The 17,622-nt window shown below is 47.9% G+C and overlaps 1 protein-coding gene and 3 non-coding genes across 6 annotated transcripts; all 4 read right to left on the bottom strand.

Moving 5' to 3' along the window:
* Positions 1-3,950: 3,950 nt before the first annotated feature.
* LOC120668282 lies at positions 3,951-4,063 on the bottom strand. The gene has a single exon (XR_005672376.1). It is a non-coding gene; the product is annotated as a small nucleolar RNA snoR100 (small nucleolar RNA).
* A 124-nt stretch (positions 4,064-4,187) lies between these two features.
* Positions 4,188-4,267, bottom strand: LOC120668268. Its single transcript, XR_005672363.1, has one exon. It is a non-coding gene; the product is annotated as a small nucleolar RNA Z155 (small nucleolar RNA).
* An 80-nt stretch (positions 4,268-4,347) lies between these two features.
* LOC120668247 lies at positions 4,348-4,452 on the bottom strand. The gene has a single exon (XR_005672344.1). It is a non-coding gene; the product is annotated as a small nucleolar RNA R41 (small nucleolar RNA).
* A 585-nt stretch (positions 4,453-5,037) lies between these two features.
* Positions 5,038-7,933, bottom strand: LOC120665706 (probable protein S-acyltransferase 7). Of its 3 annotated transcripts, none has more exons than XM_039945364.1 (5): positions 7,528-7,933; positions 7,110-7,449; positions 6,397-6,693; positions 5,875-6,108; positions 5,038-5,763 (listed from the first exon to the last, which is right to left on the bottom strand). In XM_039945364.1, exons 3-5 carry the CDS (start codon positions 6,496-6,498, stop codon positions 5,329-5,331), a joined length of 771 nt encoding a protein of 256 aa, XP_039801298.1. In that variant the 5' UTR covers positions 6,499-6,693; positions 7,110-7,449; positions 7,528-7,933; the 3' UTR covers positions 5,038-5,328. The 3 variants fall into 3 exon arrangements, with proteins under 3 accessions (XP_039801298.1, XP_039801299.1, XP_039801300.1); XM_039945365.1 differs by having other exon boundaries at positions 6,479-6,693; positions 7,528-7,929; XM_039945366.1 differs by lacking the exons at positions 7,110-7,449; positions 7,528-7,933 and having other exon boundaries at positions 6,397-6,715.
* Positions 7,934-17,622: the final 9,689 nt, after the last annotated feature.

Below are 17,622 nucleotides of genomic sequence, written 5' to 3'. Positions count from 1 at the left end.
TTAAAGTCTAATTATAGTTGCCCATTCGGCCCGAGGCCCACGGGCCGGCCCACGACACGGCTTTTTGGCCCGGCACAGGCCCGGCACGGCACGAAGCTAATCGGGCCCGGGCTGGCCCGGCACAGGTCGCCTGCCGGCCGAAGCCTCGACACGTGGGCCGGTCCAGTCTAGCACGATTAGCAGGCTGGCACGATTTCGGCCTGATTAGCAACTGGCCCAAATAGAAAACATCCTCACCAGCCCATACATATATACTTACAATCCCTCCAAATCCTAGATTATTCCTCCCTCATTCTATCCCACGTGCTGCTGCCAGCCCGACACTCCTCCCCATCATGCGACGTCCTCCTCCTTCCTTTTCGGCTTCGAATTCGCCGCCGAGCGCCTGCGCTGGCTCTTCCTCCTCCCTTCCTCGCGTGGCCTCCTCCTCCATGTCGCGGCCGCGACAGCCCCTCCCCTCCTCTCCTCGCATCGCCGCGCGGCGGCCGGCGCTGCCGCCGCCTTCTCCCCGCACCGGCGCACCGCGACCGGCACCACCTACTGGCGCTAAGGCCACCTCACCCCTCCCCTCCCTGCATCGCCGCGCGGCAGCTGGCGTTGCCGCCGCCTCCTCCCCACGCCGAAGCACCGCGACCGGTGCCACCATCCTCTCCTACGGATGGGCTAATCGGGCCTACAAGCTTAATGGGTTAATCGGGCCGATGGGCTGACTCGGCACGAAAAACAAGCCCTCGTGTCGTGCCTGGGCCGAGGCCTCGACACGTGGGCCGGCCCGACCCGGCATGAATAAATAATCGAGCTAGTCGGGCCGAGCCTAATTGGGCTGGGCCGAGTCGGTCCGACTCGTGCCGTGCCGGCGGCCCGAATGGCCAACTATCGGTCTAATGGGAGCACTATTAGCTGAACATGTAGCTTTGATTTCTTCACCAGCCTTACTCCGGCTTCATGGTTGATCTTCATTAGAGCAAGGACAATAAGGGGGATTTTAAGCTCCTTCCATGTCATTTAGAGACACCACTTAAAGACATATACTACAATAATTGTCTTTTAAATTGTCTCTTATGGGGGTATTGGAACACTAAATTTTTACATACAAAAATAAATGAAAGCTCATGAAATGTGTGCGCAAGAGACAGGTTGGGCTCCAAAATCGACTCTTGTGCTTTATTTCTCGTGCTAGAGGTGTCTCTTATAGAAGAACTCATGGCACTCTCTCACCTCATTTTCTCTCATCCACATAGAACTGTTGCAGACATGAACAGGCTAATAAACCCTTATTGTACCTGCTCTGAGAACACATGGGGCTTTGATTTCTTCGCCAGCCTTGACCAACACATCGGCTCCATACTTGATCTTCATTGGAACCTAAGGTACTGTACTGCTGTTAACGTGTTATTACGTGTATATTACGGCTCCTTTCTAATAACAACACTTTTTATATATTACAATTATATTACAACATAATGAAAGTTGTACTTTATGGAACATGTGGAATATTATGTTACAGTCTCAAGGCAATTATAGGGTCATTAACTACATTTTATAATTAGCCTGTTCTGTGCTTCCTCTTTTGTTCAATCAACAAATAGTCACAGATCCTTTTTCGAGTTTCAATTCAAGATGTTTTCAGTTGCCAAATTTCAAAGTTCCGCTCTAATGAAACAATAATTTTACATTAGGAATAAGACTTCAAAAAGAACTCAACTCTCACTCATGGGAAGTCAAATAATTTTAAAGTTGACCAATTTATAAAAAAATTAGTAATGTTTAAATAGATTTACTATGATACCTATTTTATAACATAAATATAAATTTGATCAAACTTTAGAATTACTCTCTATGTTCTTAAATATAAGGCATTCCAACATTCTTGGAGAGTCAAAGTTTTTCAAGTTTCGCCAAATTTTTAGAGAGAATCATAAAATCTATGGCACTAAATAGATATATTATCAAAATATATTTAAAGGAGAATCTAATGGTACATATTTGATATCATAAATGTTATTACTTTATTGTATAAATTTGGTCAAATTTAAAAAACTTTGGCTCTCCATGAATGTTGGAATGTCTTATATTTCAGAACGAAGGGAGTACAAGACAAATATTCGGACAAAACTGATTTAAATATCATATGCATAGTTATCCATATGTTAATTAATTTATAAAGATCTACGTGATCGAGTCTTGGACAAAAAGCTAGTCCAACTCGAATATGGAATGTACTAAAACTCACTTGTCAATGACATAAGCGAAGCAAACTAAAAATTTAGATAAAAAACCTACCTTTTATTGACGCAAGCACATCAAATTAAAAATTTAGGTGGAAATGTTACATATTTTAGAAATAAGTATATTTTGCCTCCTCAAAGGGAAGAGTTAGGTTTAAGATTTGGGGTTGCAAATGTGGTCAAACTTAAAAAAGGAGCTGCATTTTATTTTTGGGACGGAGGGAATAGTTGTATCATGAAGTTCCCAGATTATTATAAGAAAAGTTTCTAGTTCAAACCTGCAAGCATAATTAAATTTCTTGAACATTTAGAAACTGTTGCGAGCCAATGTTTGAAAGCTCATCGAGATCTTTTTTTTTTGTGGTTAAGCCAGTCGGCAAGCTTTATCGATTCGAAATAATAGTTACATCGTTCACCAGCGATTGTCGGATAGATGCTGATCATCAATCCAAACACAAGAATTCTTCTAACATAGCTTGCCTAGCTAGCTCATGAGCTACTACATTGCTCTCCCTATTACAATGGCTAATAGAAATTGCATCAAAATCTTCCCAAAGTTGTGAGCATTCATCATAAATGGCAGCCGATGCCGTAGCTGAATATCCTCCCTCCAGCATTGTATCAACTACCTCCATACAGTCAGCTTGGATTTTGTACTTGGCTAGAACCAATCTTTGTGCTAATAAAAGTCTCCCTCAGGGCCGAGGCTTCCGCCATGTGTGCATCCAGCACATTAGAAATGTAACTGTAAACATTGATCATCAGGAAACCCTCTGCAGGCTTCTTCCAGGTCTTGTTTATTTTTGTCGATGGCTTAGTCGCTAGCGCATAGTAATTTGTTGCTATTACCTCTATCGACAAAGCTGATTGTGCTGCAGTTTGAATTTCCTCCCCATGAACCATTCGACGACGTTGCCACCATATAAACCAGCAGGCCGTAAGCAGCAGCTCAGGCAAACCCACAAGTTTAAGGTATGTGGATGCACCTTCTTGCCTGATTATGTCTTGTATCAGTACAGACCCCGATCTGTCAACAAGCAGCAATTTTTCGATTATGTTTCCACATTCCCAGGGACACCCAAACCTCCTTTGCTTTGCTGCAAGAAAACAGTGCATGCTTGATGTCTTCGGCCTCCGTCGAGCATCTGGGACAATTAACACCACTCAAAGCTATATTCCTGTTTGCTAGAATAACAAAACAAGGTAGACACCCCTGCAATACCTTCCATGCAAAAATCTTAATCTTGCTGGAAATCGAGAGTTTCCACAACTGACGCCATCCAGAGCTAGGACCCGTACCGCCCTCGACTGGTATGTGGTGATGATTTCGGAACTTATACATCCATTGGGTATGGTAAGCTGATCGTACTGAGAAGAGACCATTCCGATTATAATGCCCCGCTACCACATCCTCAAGACCCTGGCCAATCGGGATTTGGAGGATTCTGTGACAATCCACCTGCCAAAAGATTGACTGAATGAGCTCTTCATCCCATCTCCCTGTAATTGGATTGATTAGCTCATCGAGATCTTAGTCGGAGAGTAGCACGCATTCGTGGCGTATGTGACATTTTTTAAATGTAACACCAAACAGCTATCATAATTTTCGTCACCGAGTCGTTTTCTTTTCGGAGCCTAACAGAAGAACATTGTGGCAACAAAGCCTGTTTTGGGGTAGACGCAATGGTATCTCTTATGAGCACGAGGTAAGCAAGAGAATGAAAATGTGGGTCGAATCCAGGCCCGCACGATCAAAGCCCGAAGGCGTCCCGGCGAGCAGACATGCAGACCCCGCTGGTGTGCTCTCCGTGCACACTACCATGCTTCCTTCCTCCTCTTCATCCAGAGCATCGGCTTATTGTGCACGGGTACCCGTATGAAAGCAAAAAAAAGACCATTCAAAACCAGAGAAATTTCGAACCTACATAAAAAAAGACAAGATTTCGAGCAAGATTTGGCAGATGATCAGATAATTGTAGTCTGATTTTTTGAGTCAACACAACTAAGCGTTTCTATGAAGGTTTATCCTCACATCAACCGGACCAAATCTTGGACATATTTATCAGCTGGGAAAAATGAAAGAAAATACAAGGGAAAAATCAATCGAATAGATTGCATGAAGAGGCTCAGAAGGATCCATTGGTTTCTCTCAATCAGCAGGGCGGAAACCAGGCGGTCTCCGTCCCTCAGAAAATCCCTTATCATGACGCATCACAGCCTCCGAATAGCAAGATACCAAAGCAAAAACGCAAACACAAAGACCACGCATCGAACCGTAAAACGACGAGAAGCCACGCATAGAACCGTGAAATGATGGGAATTGGCCGGACGATTTGCAGACGGCGGCGGAGAGCGGAGGTAGAAGATGAGGGGCAAACCTCGCCATCATATATAGTGACTGAGGACGGTGTGGGCTAGGGTTTCTCAGCAGACGCGGTGGTTTGGGCTTCTGCGGCCAATTTGTCAGTTGTGTCCAAGCCCATTCGGTGCAACAGCTGGCCCAATATTTTTTCTCTTTTCTTTTGAACCAGAAGGGCCCAGTTTTTCTCTCTGTTGAGCTGTACTTCCTGTAGTTACAAATACTAGTGGAGATGGAGATGCACGTGCTTGTGTTTAAATAATATTTATATTTAAAAATATCGTATGTTTAAAGAATAATTATATTTAAAAATAACATGAGATCCAAAATTCATATAATAAGAATATGTGCATCCTTTTTCCCTTGTAGCACCCTTCCAACCTTGGGTGATCAAGCACCCAAAATCAGAATATGTGCACAAGTATAGAAAATAGGTATTGACCCCAATGCTAGACAGTAACAGTGCATGATCTTTTAAGGTTGGGTGTTCAGTAAAAGAAAATAATGACTCCACCAAATTCGCATTTTAGTTTGCTAGTCAAAATGCATATAAGTTGCTACGGGAAAATAATGACTTCTACATGAAGTCTTGGCTGGAAATTTCAGCCAAACTGAACTAACCAATGCCTGTCAAATTCATTCTACCATTTTGTCCTACTTCCTTTTCATCTTTCCAAACTTTTCCTGCCTAAGTTGAGGGTTGACAGAATGTTGGAGAGGGGCTTATGATAGCGAAACTTTCTATGGACCATCATTTGTGCGTCGCTCAATCTTTTTCCTCTCACTGAGCCCACATTCCATGCCAAACTCTTCTGCAAATGCCTCTATGTCAGATGAAATCTCAGAGCAGCCTTTTCGACCAACAAAATGCGGGGGTTCAGTGCCACATCTCTCCAGACCCATAGCACTGCCGATCTGGCTGTGCAAGTCCTCTGCAGCCACAGCTTGCCTTTTCATGCCCATTTCAAGGTCCACACTCATCTTGGGCGGACTTAGAACCCATCCCATACTGAGGGATGTCGTGAAGGTAGCAGAATCCTCCTTAACTTTTGCTCTGAAATTGTTTTTTGAGTTGGGGATCCTTGAAAATAAGATGCCGATGAAATTCTGGGCCACTCCAAGGTTGTAAGGATTTGTTTTCCGGTCATAACGGTATCGGAAGTTCTCATAAGTAGTCTGCAAAAAGTTTTTTTTCATGAGATTTCAATATGCCAGCTTAGCTTGATCAATGCTCATAAAGTGCAAAGCAGACTGACTGTTACTCCAGTTACTCAAGAATAGGCTAACCTGATTTGTAGAAATCAAATAGAGATGGAATGAAGTCAATCCTCCTACAAACCACACAGCAATAAATGTGTATAGAATGAGAAGCCCAGAGATAGGAGACTTCAAAAGGGCTCTACCAATTTTACATTCATGCATGTCCATAATTCTCTTGAGATTGACCCAGCAGAATGCAAACACATATATGCAGAGTAGGGTAGTTGAAGACACAAACATGAAGAAGAAACGGTAGTTCCTCTGCAAGAAAAGAGAATTCAAGGCATAATTAGCAACACACACATTTAAAATTAAATTAATCACAGACCTATATCCCACACACAACATTAAAAGAAAGCATATAACTGCATATATCTCATTCCCTATTAGACTTGCGAGGGAACTGCTGCCTCAGCAATCTAGAAAGGTCTTATATTATTATCCAAAAAGTACCTCTACTATATGACCATAAGATGATTACTTATCACTTCATTTCTTTCATCAGACAACATTATCCGATCCATTTTGTTGGCACAACATTATACTTACCTTTCCAATGCACTGACCTACCCATGGACAGTGGTGATCAAAACGTTCTACACAGTTGTTGCAGATTGAGCAATGGGAGCACCTTGGTGGACGATACAGCATACATGTATGTCAATATTTGACCTTGACCGAAACGCCATTGACAAGAACATCCCTTGTAAGTGGTAAACCTGTTGAACCATGTTGGCCGCCAGGCCAATCTGGGGATTCACCAATGTCTTCAGGCTCTGGGGGGTGAGCGTTTCGAGGAACAATTCCAGGATCACGCCCAGATGTGAGAAGTAGAACAAGAAGAATCTGAAAAACAAGAACAGTATGCCAGTCATCTTGTCAACCTATTACCAAGTTGCAGACACTACAATCATTCTATTCCAATATCTATATGCGTAATGGCTATGACCATTCTCCTTGATGCAACTATGGTATAACTTAACATGGAAGAAGCAATGCAGAAGATCACTCTTCCTAAAAGATGGCTTCTGAATGCTATCTTTTTTTTTACTCTGCAAATAATTAGTTATTCCTATTTCAATGTTTACAAGTTCAAAACATAATTAAATCAGACAACAAAATGGAAGCTCACATCCGCAGGGCTCGACATCAAATATATTCATTGATTAGTACTATTAGCATATCTATACAACCTGATTAAGGAAAGGGTAAAGGGGTTATGTGTAGAAGGAGATTGGGAAGAAGAGCCAGAGGAGCCGCACCTGGATTAAAAAAGGAGCAAGTCTTGCGTGGGAGCTGGGAGCGCCGGCGCCCATGGCACCACCACCCAGGAGCAGCGCGAGGTCCCCTCATCCATAGGGGCAACACGTGCAGGACCCTATCCTCGGCGATCGTGCGCAAGGAGAATGCAGTGGTGCGGCCGTGTGGGCGAAGAGATGTATCCCTGATGACCGCCGCGCGTGTGGTGTGCGGCAGCGGCATGGCGGGGAGGGATCTAATCAGCACATCGAGGGAGCGAGGGAGGGATCCCGTGGTTACCCCGGTGAATGGTGATGGTGTCGTGCAGGACGGAGGTGATGGACCAGTCCCCCTTTCCCTGCGCTGAGGAACAGAAGAACGGGTCAGATAAAACACCACGAAGGAAAGGCTGGGAGGAATCGGGGAGGCGGAGAGACGGACGGCGGCCGGTGCGGAGGCGAGGAGCGTCGTGGCCGCAAGAGCCCGCGCCACTGCGTCCCAGCGGAGCATCGCCGGCGGCCGCATGGTGGGCGGAGCTCCCATGTCGTCCCACGCCCCGCGTCGAGATCCCGCACCGGCAGGCCGCCTCAACCCCCGCGCGGATCTCGTGCTGCCGCCCGCCTGCCTCCACCCACGGCGACAAGGATGGTGTCGTGCAGGACGGAGGTGGTTGCGGCGCGTTCGCAAATCGGGCGGCTGGCGGGGTCTCCGGTGGCGCAAATCGGGCTCTGGCGGGTTGGAGGCGGTGATTGCGGCGCAAATCGGGCGCTGGCGGGGTCTCCGGCGGCGCAAATCGGGAAGCGGTGGGTATGCGGGCGCGTAGAAGGCTCGGTGAAAAAAACAAAGGCGAACAGGCGGAATCATCCCACGAGGCACTGTTTTTTTTTTCGGTCCACCTTGTTTGGTAAGCATCTGGCCCTTCCACGTGGGCTATTAGGAGATGTTTTATGAAGGATATAAGTGGATTAATATTGGTTCAAAATGTATTAGAAAGTTTCATCCTTGATAATATATAGATAAGACTCGGTTCATTTACTCCATGTGTCAATCTAATAAAAATATTAATTTTTAGAGCATCTCCAGAATTAACCCCCAAATCACAATCCTTATATAGTTTTTGGGGGCTAGTTCCTATCTTATACTAAATAATACATCCAACTCTAGCAGAACCCCTCATATTTGAGTCCTCATCCAAATCCAGAGGGGCTGGTGATTGGGACCCATAGATGGAGGGCTTCCTAGAGACTCCCCAGGCCTAGGGGGTGGAGTGGGAGATTTGGAGACCTCTCTAGTTTAGGGACTCAAATAGAGTGTCTGCTGGAGTTGTTTTTCTTAATTTCACTCTTCAAATTTAGAGTATGGGGTTTGATAGAGGATTTGATGGACTTGTTTTTAATCATGGAGACAACAGGTGAAGTTTGCACTTTCCATCTTAGTTTCCGTAAACAAGGTTAAGTATTCTTATGGAAACCCGGAATCAGGAGTGCACAAAGTGTTATAATGGGTTAATGGGCCAGCTCGTGTGGGCTTTGGCGCCCCGGCCTTGCTGCCGGGTGCTGTGTGTTTTTATGGTATTGATTGTAAAATAAGCAAGGATCTGGTGCTGTTTTGCCTAGGGTTGTACTACCTCCGTCCCAAAATATAAGTATTTATTGACTTCTGTTGATCATATGTGACTATTTATCTTATTAAAAAATTTAAGGAAAAAAACAATTAAGATATACTTCAAAAATATACGATGATAAAACATGTCATAACAAAATAAATAATATTTTTACAATTTTTTTGAATAAGACGACTGGTCAAACATGATCAGCAGAAATCAACAAATGCTTATATTTCGGGACAGAGGTAGTATAAACCATCTCTAGGGTTCCTTGTTTATATAACGTACATATGTGTATCACAGTTAATCAATCTAGTTTTGCATCCCAATATTCCTGCTTTCATGGTAAGAGTTCGGGTATCGAATTCCTCTTCTGCTGCCAAGCGCGCCTCATCGGTTGCATCCGCGCGCCCTCTCGGTTGCGCCTGTCCCTCCCCTCGCGCCGGTTCCTACTGCGCTGCAATGACGAGGACCTGACCCCTCTCCCCCAAGGCGGCGGCCGCTGCCGATGCCTAGGCCCAAGCTGCCACCGATGCCAAGGTAAAGGCGGCCGCCGACGCCAAGGCTAAGACCGATGAACGCACTGCGTGTGCGACCGCTTGTCAAGCCACACGTGAGGTTGCTCTGCAATGCGTCGCTGCCGCCAAAGCCGAAGCCTAGGCGGCCGCCCTCGATCGTGAGGCTGCGGACAAGCACGCCAGCGACGGCCTCACCCGCGCCGCCTAGGAGCACGCCGCTGCAGATGCGCCTGATGGCGACATCAACCCCTTCTCTGATGAGGAGGCCTACGACGTCTCCAATTCGTGCGACCTCCATCGCTCTCACTTCCATCCGGCAGCAGCGATCGCCAACCTCCACGCCCAGGCGGTGACTGTCTAGAATATCTGGGCTCTCCTCCCAGTTGTCCACGACCTGAACGCCGGCAACTACACTCGCTGGTGCGATCAGCTTCTCCTCGTCGTTGGCAAGTATTCTCTGCAGGATCATGTCTTGCAGGGCGACCATGCGCCCACCTTCCCCGATTGGCAATGCACGGACTGCGTCGTCAAGTCATGGATCATCGGCACCATCACTAACGATCTCGCTGCCACCATCTCCGCACAGGACTCCACTGCCCACGATGCTTGGGTTGTTGTGGAATCCCAATTCCTCAGCAACCGCGAGACGCACACTTTGCTCCTGGTGGCCAAGTTTCGTATCTTCTCGCAGGGTGATCTGTCCATAGCCAAGTACTACAAGCAGATGAAATGCATGGCCGACATGCTTGTAGACCTGGGTGAGGCCATCAGCGACTGCACCCTCGTTCTTAATGTCATTCGTGGCCTCAGCGAGCGGTTCAAGACTGTCGGCATGCACCTTCGTTGCGGGCGCCCCTTCCCCACCTACGCCGGTGCCCAGGCCGACCTCCTCCTTGCGAAGCTCACGATGGAACACTAGACGTCACCAGTGGCTCTGGCGGCCTCCACCTCCTCCACTCGCGCACCCAACACCCAGCCCCTGGCGGCAGCACGGGCTCCGAGGGCAACTCTAGAGCCAAGGGTGGAGCGACCTCCGGTGGCACCCGTGCGCCGGCCTCCAAGTCGCCGTAGCAAGCGTGGCGGCAAGTCCTCCAGCGGCCAGGGCAGCCAGGGTGCACAGGCCGGCCAAGGAGCATAATACACTCAGGACCCACTACTGCAAGAACGATTTGTAGCAACGCTCCGATTTTTTAGGGGCGGATCCGTTGCTACCAATGAAGTGGAATTACTGTAGCAACAGACTCGCCCCTAAAAATGCATTTGGGCAGGTCACTACCTCACCTGCCCTACAAATGATTTTAAATTTTATTTTATTTAATTAAAAAGGCTAGGAGGACTGTCCGGCCTTAGTGGGAGGACCGTCCGCTGGACGTCCAAATCTCACTGCAAAAGGTTCGGACGTCCGCACGTCTTTACACTGTAGAAGGCAGTGAAGTTCGGACGTCCGAACCCATGGATCGTCCACCAGCTATGGCCAGACCGATAGCAATGCTTTTTTAATTAAATAAATCTCTGGAATAAGTTTGAAATTTTTTTGTAGGGGCGGGTGAGGGGATGACCCGCCCCTAAAAATACAGTTTATAGGGGCGGGCCATCCCTCACCCGCCTCTACAAATAATTTTAAATTTTATTCCAGAAATTTACGTAATTCAAAGAAAATAGCATGGCGGTCCGGCCATGGACCGCACTAGTTTGGACGTTCGAACCCCACTGCAAAAGGTTTGGACGTCCGAACTCGCAGACCGTCCGCTAGCTATGGCTGGACCGCCCGCGGTCCATTTGTAGGCGGGTATCTGTATATATCCGAACCTTTCTCTCCTCTCACCCATGCACATCCTTCTCTCTCCCTCATCCTGCGATGGTGCCGATGCCCTCGCTCCGACCGGCCGTCTCCCACGACAGCCTCCTCCTAGCCTCCGCAGCGAGCACTGGCGGCGCGGCTCTGGATGGCCATAGCAGCATGGGCGCGGCGACGCCTTTTGTTCATCGCTATTTTCGCGTGAATTTTTGTTCATCACGATTTCGGTGCAGATTCGTGAAATTGTTTGAGGGCTTTTATTGCTAGGATTCTTGTGTGCATCTCTGATTCAACCCCCCCCCCAACCCGCAAATCTCTTGCGAATCAGATCGGATTTTCAGTTTTCCCCCAATCACGTGCTTGGAAGAGATGTTCAGATTTTCACTCGATTCACAGTGGTTTCTTAATTGTTTCGCGATCTTTTTCATGGATCTATTAGACCTTGAGACTATGCATCTATGGCTCAAATCTCGTTTGAATCGGTGAAGTATTGATGCACGGCGTCTGCGTGGACGCACGGTGGCGCCCTGGACACGCGTCGGCAGCGGCCTAGACGCGCAGCAGCACCGGACGAGCTGCAACGTCCAGGACACGCGACGGTGGCATGGACGCACGGCAGCGGCGGTGGCATGGACGCGCAGCGGTGGCGGCCTAGACGAGCAGTGGCATCGACGCGGATGCGCGGCGTCGGCTGGTCCGGATGGCCGGCACAACTATTTTTTTTGTTTTTTAAATCGGTTACTAGGGGCGGGTGATGGGGTGACCAGCCCCTAGAAATCGATTTCCAGAGGCGGGTCTGTTACCCATCTCTAGAAATGACATTTTTAGCGGTGAAAGGTAGGGGCGAGTGTAACGAACATGGCACCATTGATGCCATTTCGAGTGATTTTGGTGATCGAATGACAACACAACACTTGGACTAATATGATTGTTAAGATGATCATTCTCAGGCTTTTAGGTTCAAGTGATGACAAAGAGAAAGAGAAGATAGGCGTAGCAAGGCCCGATGGACTGCCCCTACGGGGGCACCGGTTGAACCGACGGTCCAAAATAGGGCATCGGTGCAATGGCCGTCCTTTGTACCAGAGACGATGTCAAGTGCCCAGAAGAGGTTTCTTCAGCACCGGTTCAACCGACGGTGCATCGGTGCATACCACCGGTGTAATGACGTCAGCATCCAGGAGAAGATTTTTTCAGCACCGGTTGAACCGGTGAGGCATCGGTGCATTGCATCGGTTCAACCGGTGGTCTCTGCGTCAGCTGTCAGGACTTCAACGGCTACTTCATGTTGTGAGTGACCGGATGAACCGACGCTACCCTGCCAAGAGGCATCGGTTCTTCCGGTGGTAGCAGATTTTCAGCTGACCGTTGGAGCAACGGCTACAAGACTTGGTGGCCTATATATACGCCTCACCCCGGCCATTTGAAGTGTGCTGGAGTTGCTGAACATCCAAAACACACCCAAGAACATCTCCAACCACCATAGAGCTTCATTGTACATCATATAGGCTTAAGCACACTTGTGAGAGTGCTTAGTGCTTGTTTAGGGATTAGTTCTTGCGAGAGCTCCCTTGAGAGAAGTCTTGCTGCGGCAAGCAACTTGTGATCCGTCGTGTGACCCTCCGTCTTGGTGTGGAGTGGCAACGACACTTTGTGCGGGGGAAGAGGAGGCCCCCTCCTTGGTGGAGAAGCTCCGTAGTGGATTTAGGCCGGGTGACCGAGAGAGACGGTGGCGGTGCACTAGACTCGGTGTCTTGTGCGCACTTGCCTTTGCTTGCCGGCATCGCCTTGGTGGCGTAGTGCAAGACGGTGATCGGAAGAGCCTCGGTGTCCCGTGGACGTAGGCGTTTGTGCCGAACCACGTTACATGACCGTGTCTACTCGGGAGTTTGCATATCCTCTCCCTTACCGCTTTACTTACCGCATTACGTTTCCGCATTTACTCTTTCTTGTTTACCTTTACTTTCCTAGTTAGTTTGATTAGGATTAGCTATAGGTTGCAAGTCTTTTGGGGTAAGTAGAGGGTAGCATAGATAAACCTTAGTCATAACTAGCTTGTGTAGGACGTGTTAGGTTTATCTTATGCAATTAGATTGAGCCCTAGGACAGAAAAGCGATTAGCGACCCTATTCACCCCCTCCCCCTCTAGGGTCGGACACCCCGGTGATCCTTACAGCGAGTCTGATACCCACCCCTACAAATGCATCTTTGTCTGCCCCTACAACCATTTATGTAGTAGTGCCCCGCTCACCTCCTGGCCCTCCTTTGGCACCCTGTGGACCGGCACCATCCAGATGTGGCCCGGTCCACGACCTGCATCGACGCCCCTGCCTGCGCACCCTCCACAGCAGGCCTTCATGGCGCAGCAACCTCCCCAGCAGCTGGTGACACCCCACGCACCCATAGAGTATGCGGGGCAGTGGACTGCACCACCTCCTGGGTACTACAACCCACTTGCTGGCCTCCCATCCTAGGACCAGCTATCCCTGGCGTTGATGTTCAGCACCATGATGCTGAACCAGCCCAGCAGACTCAGGTGCTACCTCCCACATGTCTTCTACTTCTAGTGTTTTTTCACATGTTTCTCCCTCGTGGTATCCCACTCCTTGTTCAATTGCTGTCGGTAATGGTTCCTTGCTCTCTGTTACTTCCACTAGTAATACTGAATTGGCGTCTATTCTCCATCTTAATAATGTGTTGGTCTCCACGCAACTTATTAAGAATTTAATTTCCGTCCATCAGTTTACCACCGATAATAATTGTTCTGTCGAGTTTCACCCGTATGGTTGTTCTGTGAAGGACTTTCTATCTGGAAGACATATTGTCAGGTGCAATAGCTCTGGGCCATTGTACCGTCTTCGTCCGCCGCTCACTCACTGGTCGCCACCACTAAGTATATACTTTGGCATCGCCGCGTCGGTCACCCTAGGCATGAGGCCCTCTCCCAGCTCGCATCATCTGGGCTCCCAACTTGTCGTCATGACACTAGCTCTTCGCTGTGCCCTTACACTTCCGCCCAGAACGGTAAGGCCGAGCGCATCATCCATTCCAGTAATAACATTGTGCGCTCCCTTCTGTTCCAGGCTTCTCTTTTTCCATCTTACTAGGTCGAAGCTCTGCAGACAGCCACTCACCTGCTTAACATTTTGCCAACCAAAATGCTCCAATCTGGGACGCTGCACGCCCTCTTCGACACCACGCCCTCCTATGATCACCTTCGTGATTTTGGTTGCAAATGTTACCCTAACCTGTCTGCCATAGCTCCCCATAAGTTGTCCCCTCGGTCTGCACTATGTGTCTTCCTGGGTTACTCCGCTCATCACAAAGGATACCGCTTGATAAGGACACGCCGACGATGCCCGAAATCTGTCCCTATCTTTCATGGTACTATATTTATATAAGTGATTCAATATTCAGAATATCCGCTAGCCCAAACACTAGAATAATCCAAGCTGTAAATAATCAGTGTAATCGACGGCCAGCCACAATTACAAAGCAGACACAACTCTCACGGCCAATGATAATCACACACCAGCAAAACGGATTCTCAATTGAACACCTTATTATAGTATAACTTTATGGGCAACCAACAATGGATCTCACGCACGTACACAATGATCAGTAGCCAATAGCAATTGAACTTCTTTTTCCCAAAGAATAAAGTAAGATTCAAAAGACTGGTAGGATAGATGAATTCGGCTTACAGAGAGTTGCAAACCAAACCCTAGATAAATTCTTCCACCCGTGCAGTATGGACACGATCAGAAGAAGTGAATCCACGCAGGGATCCGAGACACGCCCAGACAGAGATGATCTGATCAGGGCTACAATTGCTTTAGCTGGAGCTGCTGCCGGTATTGGAAACATTCTCAGTTCCTCGATTCATTCCGTGGCGCGAAATCCTTCATTGGCTAAACAATCATATGCTTATGCTATTTTGGGCTTTGCTCTAACCGAAGCTATTGCATTGTTTGCCCCAATGATGGCCTTTCTGATCTCATCGTTCATCCGTGTGGAAGAGGGTAAGACTGCAGCAACACCTTTTTCAGATTGGAAAGGATGAATACTTGTGTTGGGTCCAGCAGACCAGGATAGCCTCAAATCAAAACCTAAATCAGCTGTTGATCATAGAAGCCAGGGCAATAAGTCTCGCACTCAATCCTGATAGATGATCGGCAAGGTAACGCGATCGGTCCTCTTTTCTCCGCCGGAGGAAACTCTCGACAGCAAGTCTGATAAAAAACAATATAGGGGCCGTTTAGTTCCCAAAATTTTTTGGAGCCGTTTGACTACTAATTAGGAGTATTAAATATAAATTAATTATAAAACTAATTACACGGATGGACGGAAAATCGCGAGGCGAATCTATTAAGGCTAATTAATTTGTCATTAGAGTTTGGTTACTGTAGCACAACATGTCTAATCATTGCATAATTAGGTTCATTAGATTTGTCTCGCGATTTCACCCGGGGGTTATGGAATGAGTTTTGTCAGTTATCCACATTTAATACTCTAAATTAGTGGTCAAACGTTGTAAGTTACTGTAGCATGTGAAAATTTTTGGGAACTAAACGGGCTCATAATCTCCTATTACAAAGGACGACTCCTGATATAGGCACGCAGGCCCCACCTGGTTCGACTCAACCATACTGTGCACTCGTGTAGCAGAACGTAGCTATAGAAAACCAAGAAAGTATATAATAATGCGGCAGCTTAACTAATATGCCAATTGGTCTCCAATGCTATCACGTCATTAGCCAAACACACCAGAGCATGGATGCAGCTTCACGTTGGCTCCGTCAACAGCATGGAACCAGGCTGAATAGTGTTTAGTTTTCTTTCTTGCTTCTCTTCAAACTTCCTGCGTATTCTCCTCTATGGAACCAATATGGATACATCTTCTTTTCTTCTTCTCTATACTTTTGCGCAGATTAGCCCCACTAAATATTAATTTGGACGAATTAATTTCCGTAGTTGAATGAACTCCATCCATATTATTTTTCTTCATATCAAAAAGAAACGAGCCAGGTTAAATAATTTGAGGAGCCGTGGGCTCATCACCTCTGCCTTGATCTCTCTTCCAACAAGGTCATTATCTCCCGTCATGTCGTTTTCGACGAGTCCGCGTTTCCCTTTGCTGAGTGTTGCTCTCCTCCCTCACCCGCAGACTTTTTGATTTCCTGAACATCAATAACTATGTACCAGCTCCTATCGGATCTGTGTACAAGTTTTTGCCTACAGGTACCGATGCTCCACCATCCGCACAGCCACGTGCGGCTGTGCATGGCGCACCTCCGGCTGGTCCAGTAGAGCTTCATGCGCTCCAAGCCGGCTCTCCGCCTCCCAACGCGCCCTAGGCTTCCACGGTGACCTATTTGATGCCCGCACTGCCACGGGCAGCTCCTGCGTCCTCATCCGCACGACCTACATCGTCTGCCCTGACAACCGCTTCCTCGGCTCCCTTGCCTAATGGTGCAGTTGTTGTTCCACCAATCAGCAGTGGCGGATGCAGGATTGGAGGCAAGGGGGGGCTGAAACAATAGAGATGTTGATTTGTGTGAAGATTTAATGGTGATTTGAAGGTCTTGCTACAGTATTTTACGTGTAATTAGGGGAGCTTATGGGGGGCTTGAGCCCCCCTAGCCCCCCTCCTGTATCCGCCCCTGCCAATCAGCAACCAGCACCCTGTGGCGACTCGTGCAAAGAGTGGCTTCCGGATGCCCGCTCTGTTCAGCGCCACACCACTGTCTCCCGTGCCCAAGAGCTTCAGTAGCGCGCTTGCCGATCCTCTATGGCGCGCGGCTATGGAGGAAGAACATGCTACTCTTTTGAAGAACAACACCTGGGACCTCCTGCCGCGCCCACCTCGGGCCAACGTGGTTACAGGGAAGTGGATCTTCAAGCACAAGTTCTCGGTGCTGACGGATCACTTGAGCGATACAAGGCTTGCTGGGTCTTTCGAGGCTTCACCTAGCGGCCTAGTGTGGATTTTTCAAAGACATTCAGCCCGGTCATCAAGCCAGCCACACTTCGCATTGTGCTTTCCCTAGCTCTCTTCAGCCGCTGGCCGGTGCACCAGCTCGATGTGAAGAATTCCTTTTTGATGGCACTCTGATTGAGACCGTCTACTGTGTGCAGCCTAATGGATTCGATGACTCCATCCATCCAGACTATGTTTGCCGCCTCAACAAGTCTTTGTGTGGGTTGAAACAGGCTCCCTGGGCCTAGTACAGTCGCTTTGCAAGCTATCTACTGTCTATTGGATTTGTTGAAGCCAAGTCAGACTCGTCTCTCTTTGTCTTCCAGCACGGATCAGATATAGTCTATATGCTACTGTATGTTGATGTTGATGATGTTGTCGTTACCGCCTCCTCCACCAGGCTTCTTCGTCGGATTATTGAAGCTTTACAGCGTGAATTCTCCATGGAGGACCTCGGTGAGCTGCATCACTTTCTGGGCATGCAGGTTCAGCGCTCTGGTGATGGCATGCTTCTCTCAGCGATAGTACATGGTGGATATTTTGGATCGTGCTGGCATGGCCGATTGCAAGCTGTGCTCTACTCCGGTCGATACACATCCGAAGATGGCAGTTGATGGTGATTCTGTTGCAGATG

This window comes from Panicum virgatum, chromosome 3N, assembly GCF_016808335.1.
Source record: "Panicum virgatum strain AP13 chromosome 3N, P.virgatum_v5, whole genome shotgun sequence".
Lineage (NCBI taxonomy): Eukaryota > Viridiplantae > Streptophyta > Magnoliopsida > Poales > Poaceae > Panicum > Panicum virgatum.
This window is presented reverse-complemented; position numbering and strand designations above follow the sequence as displayed.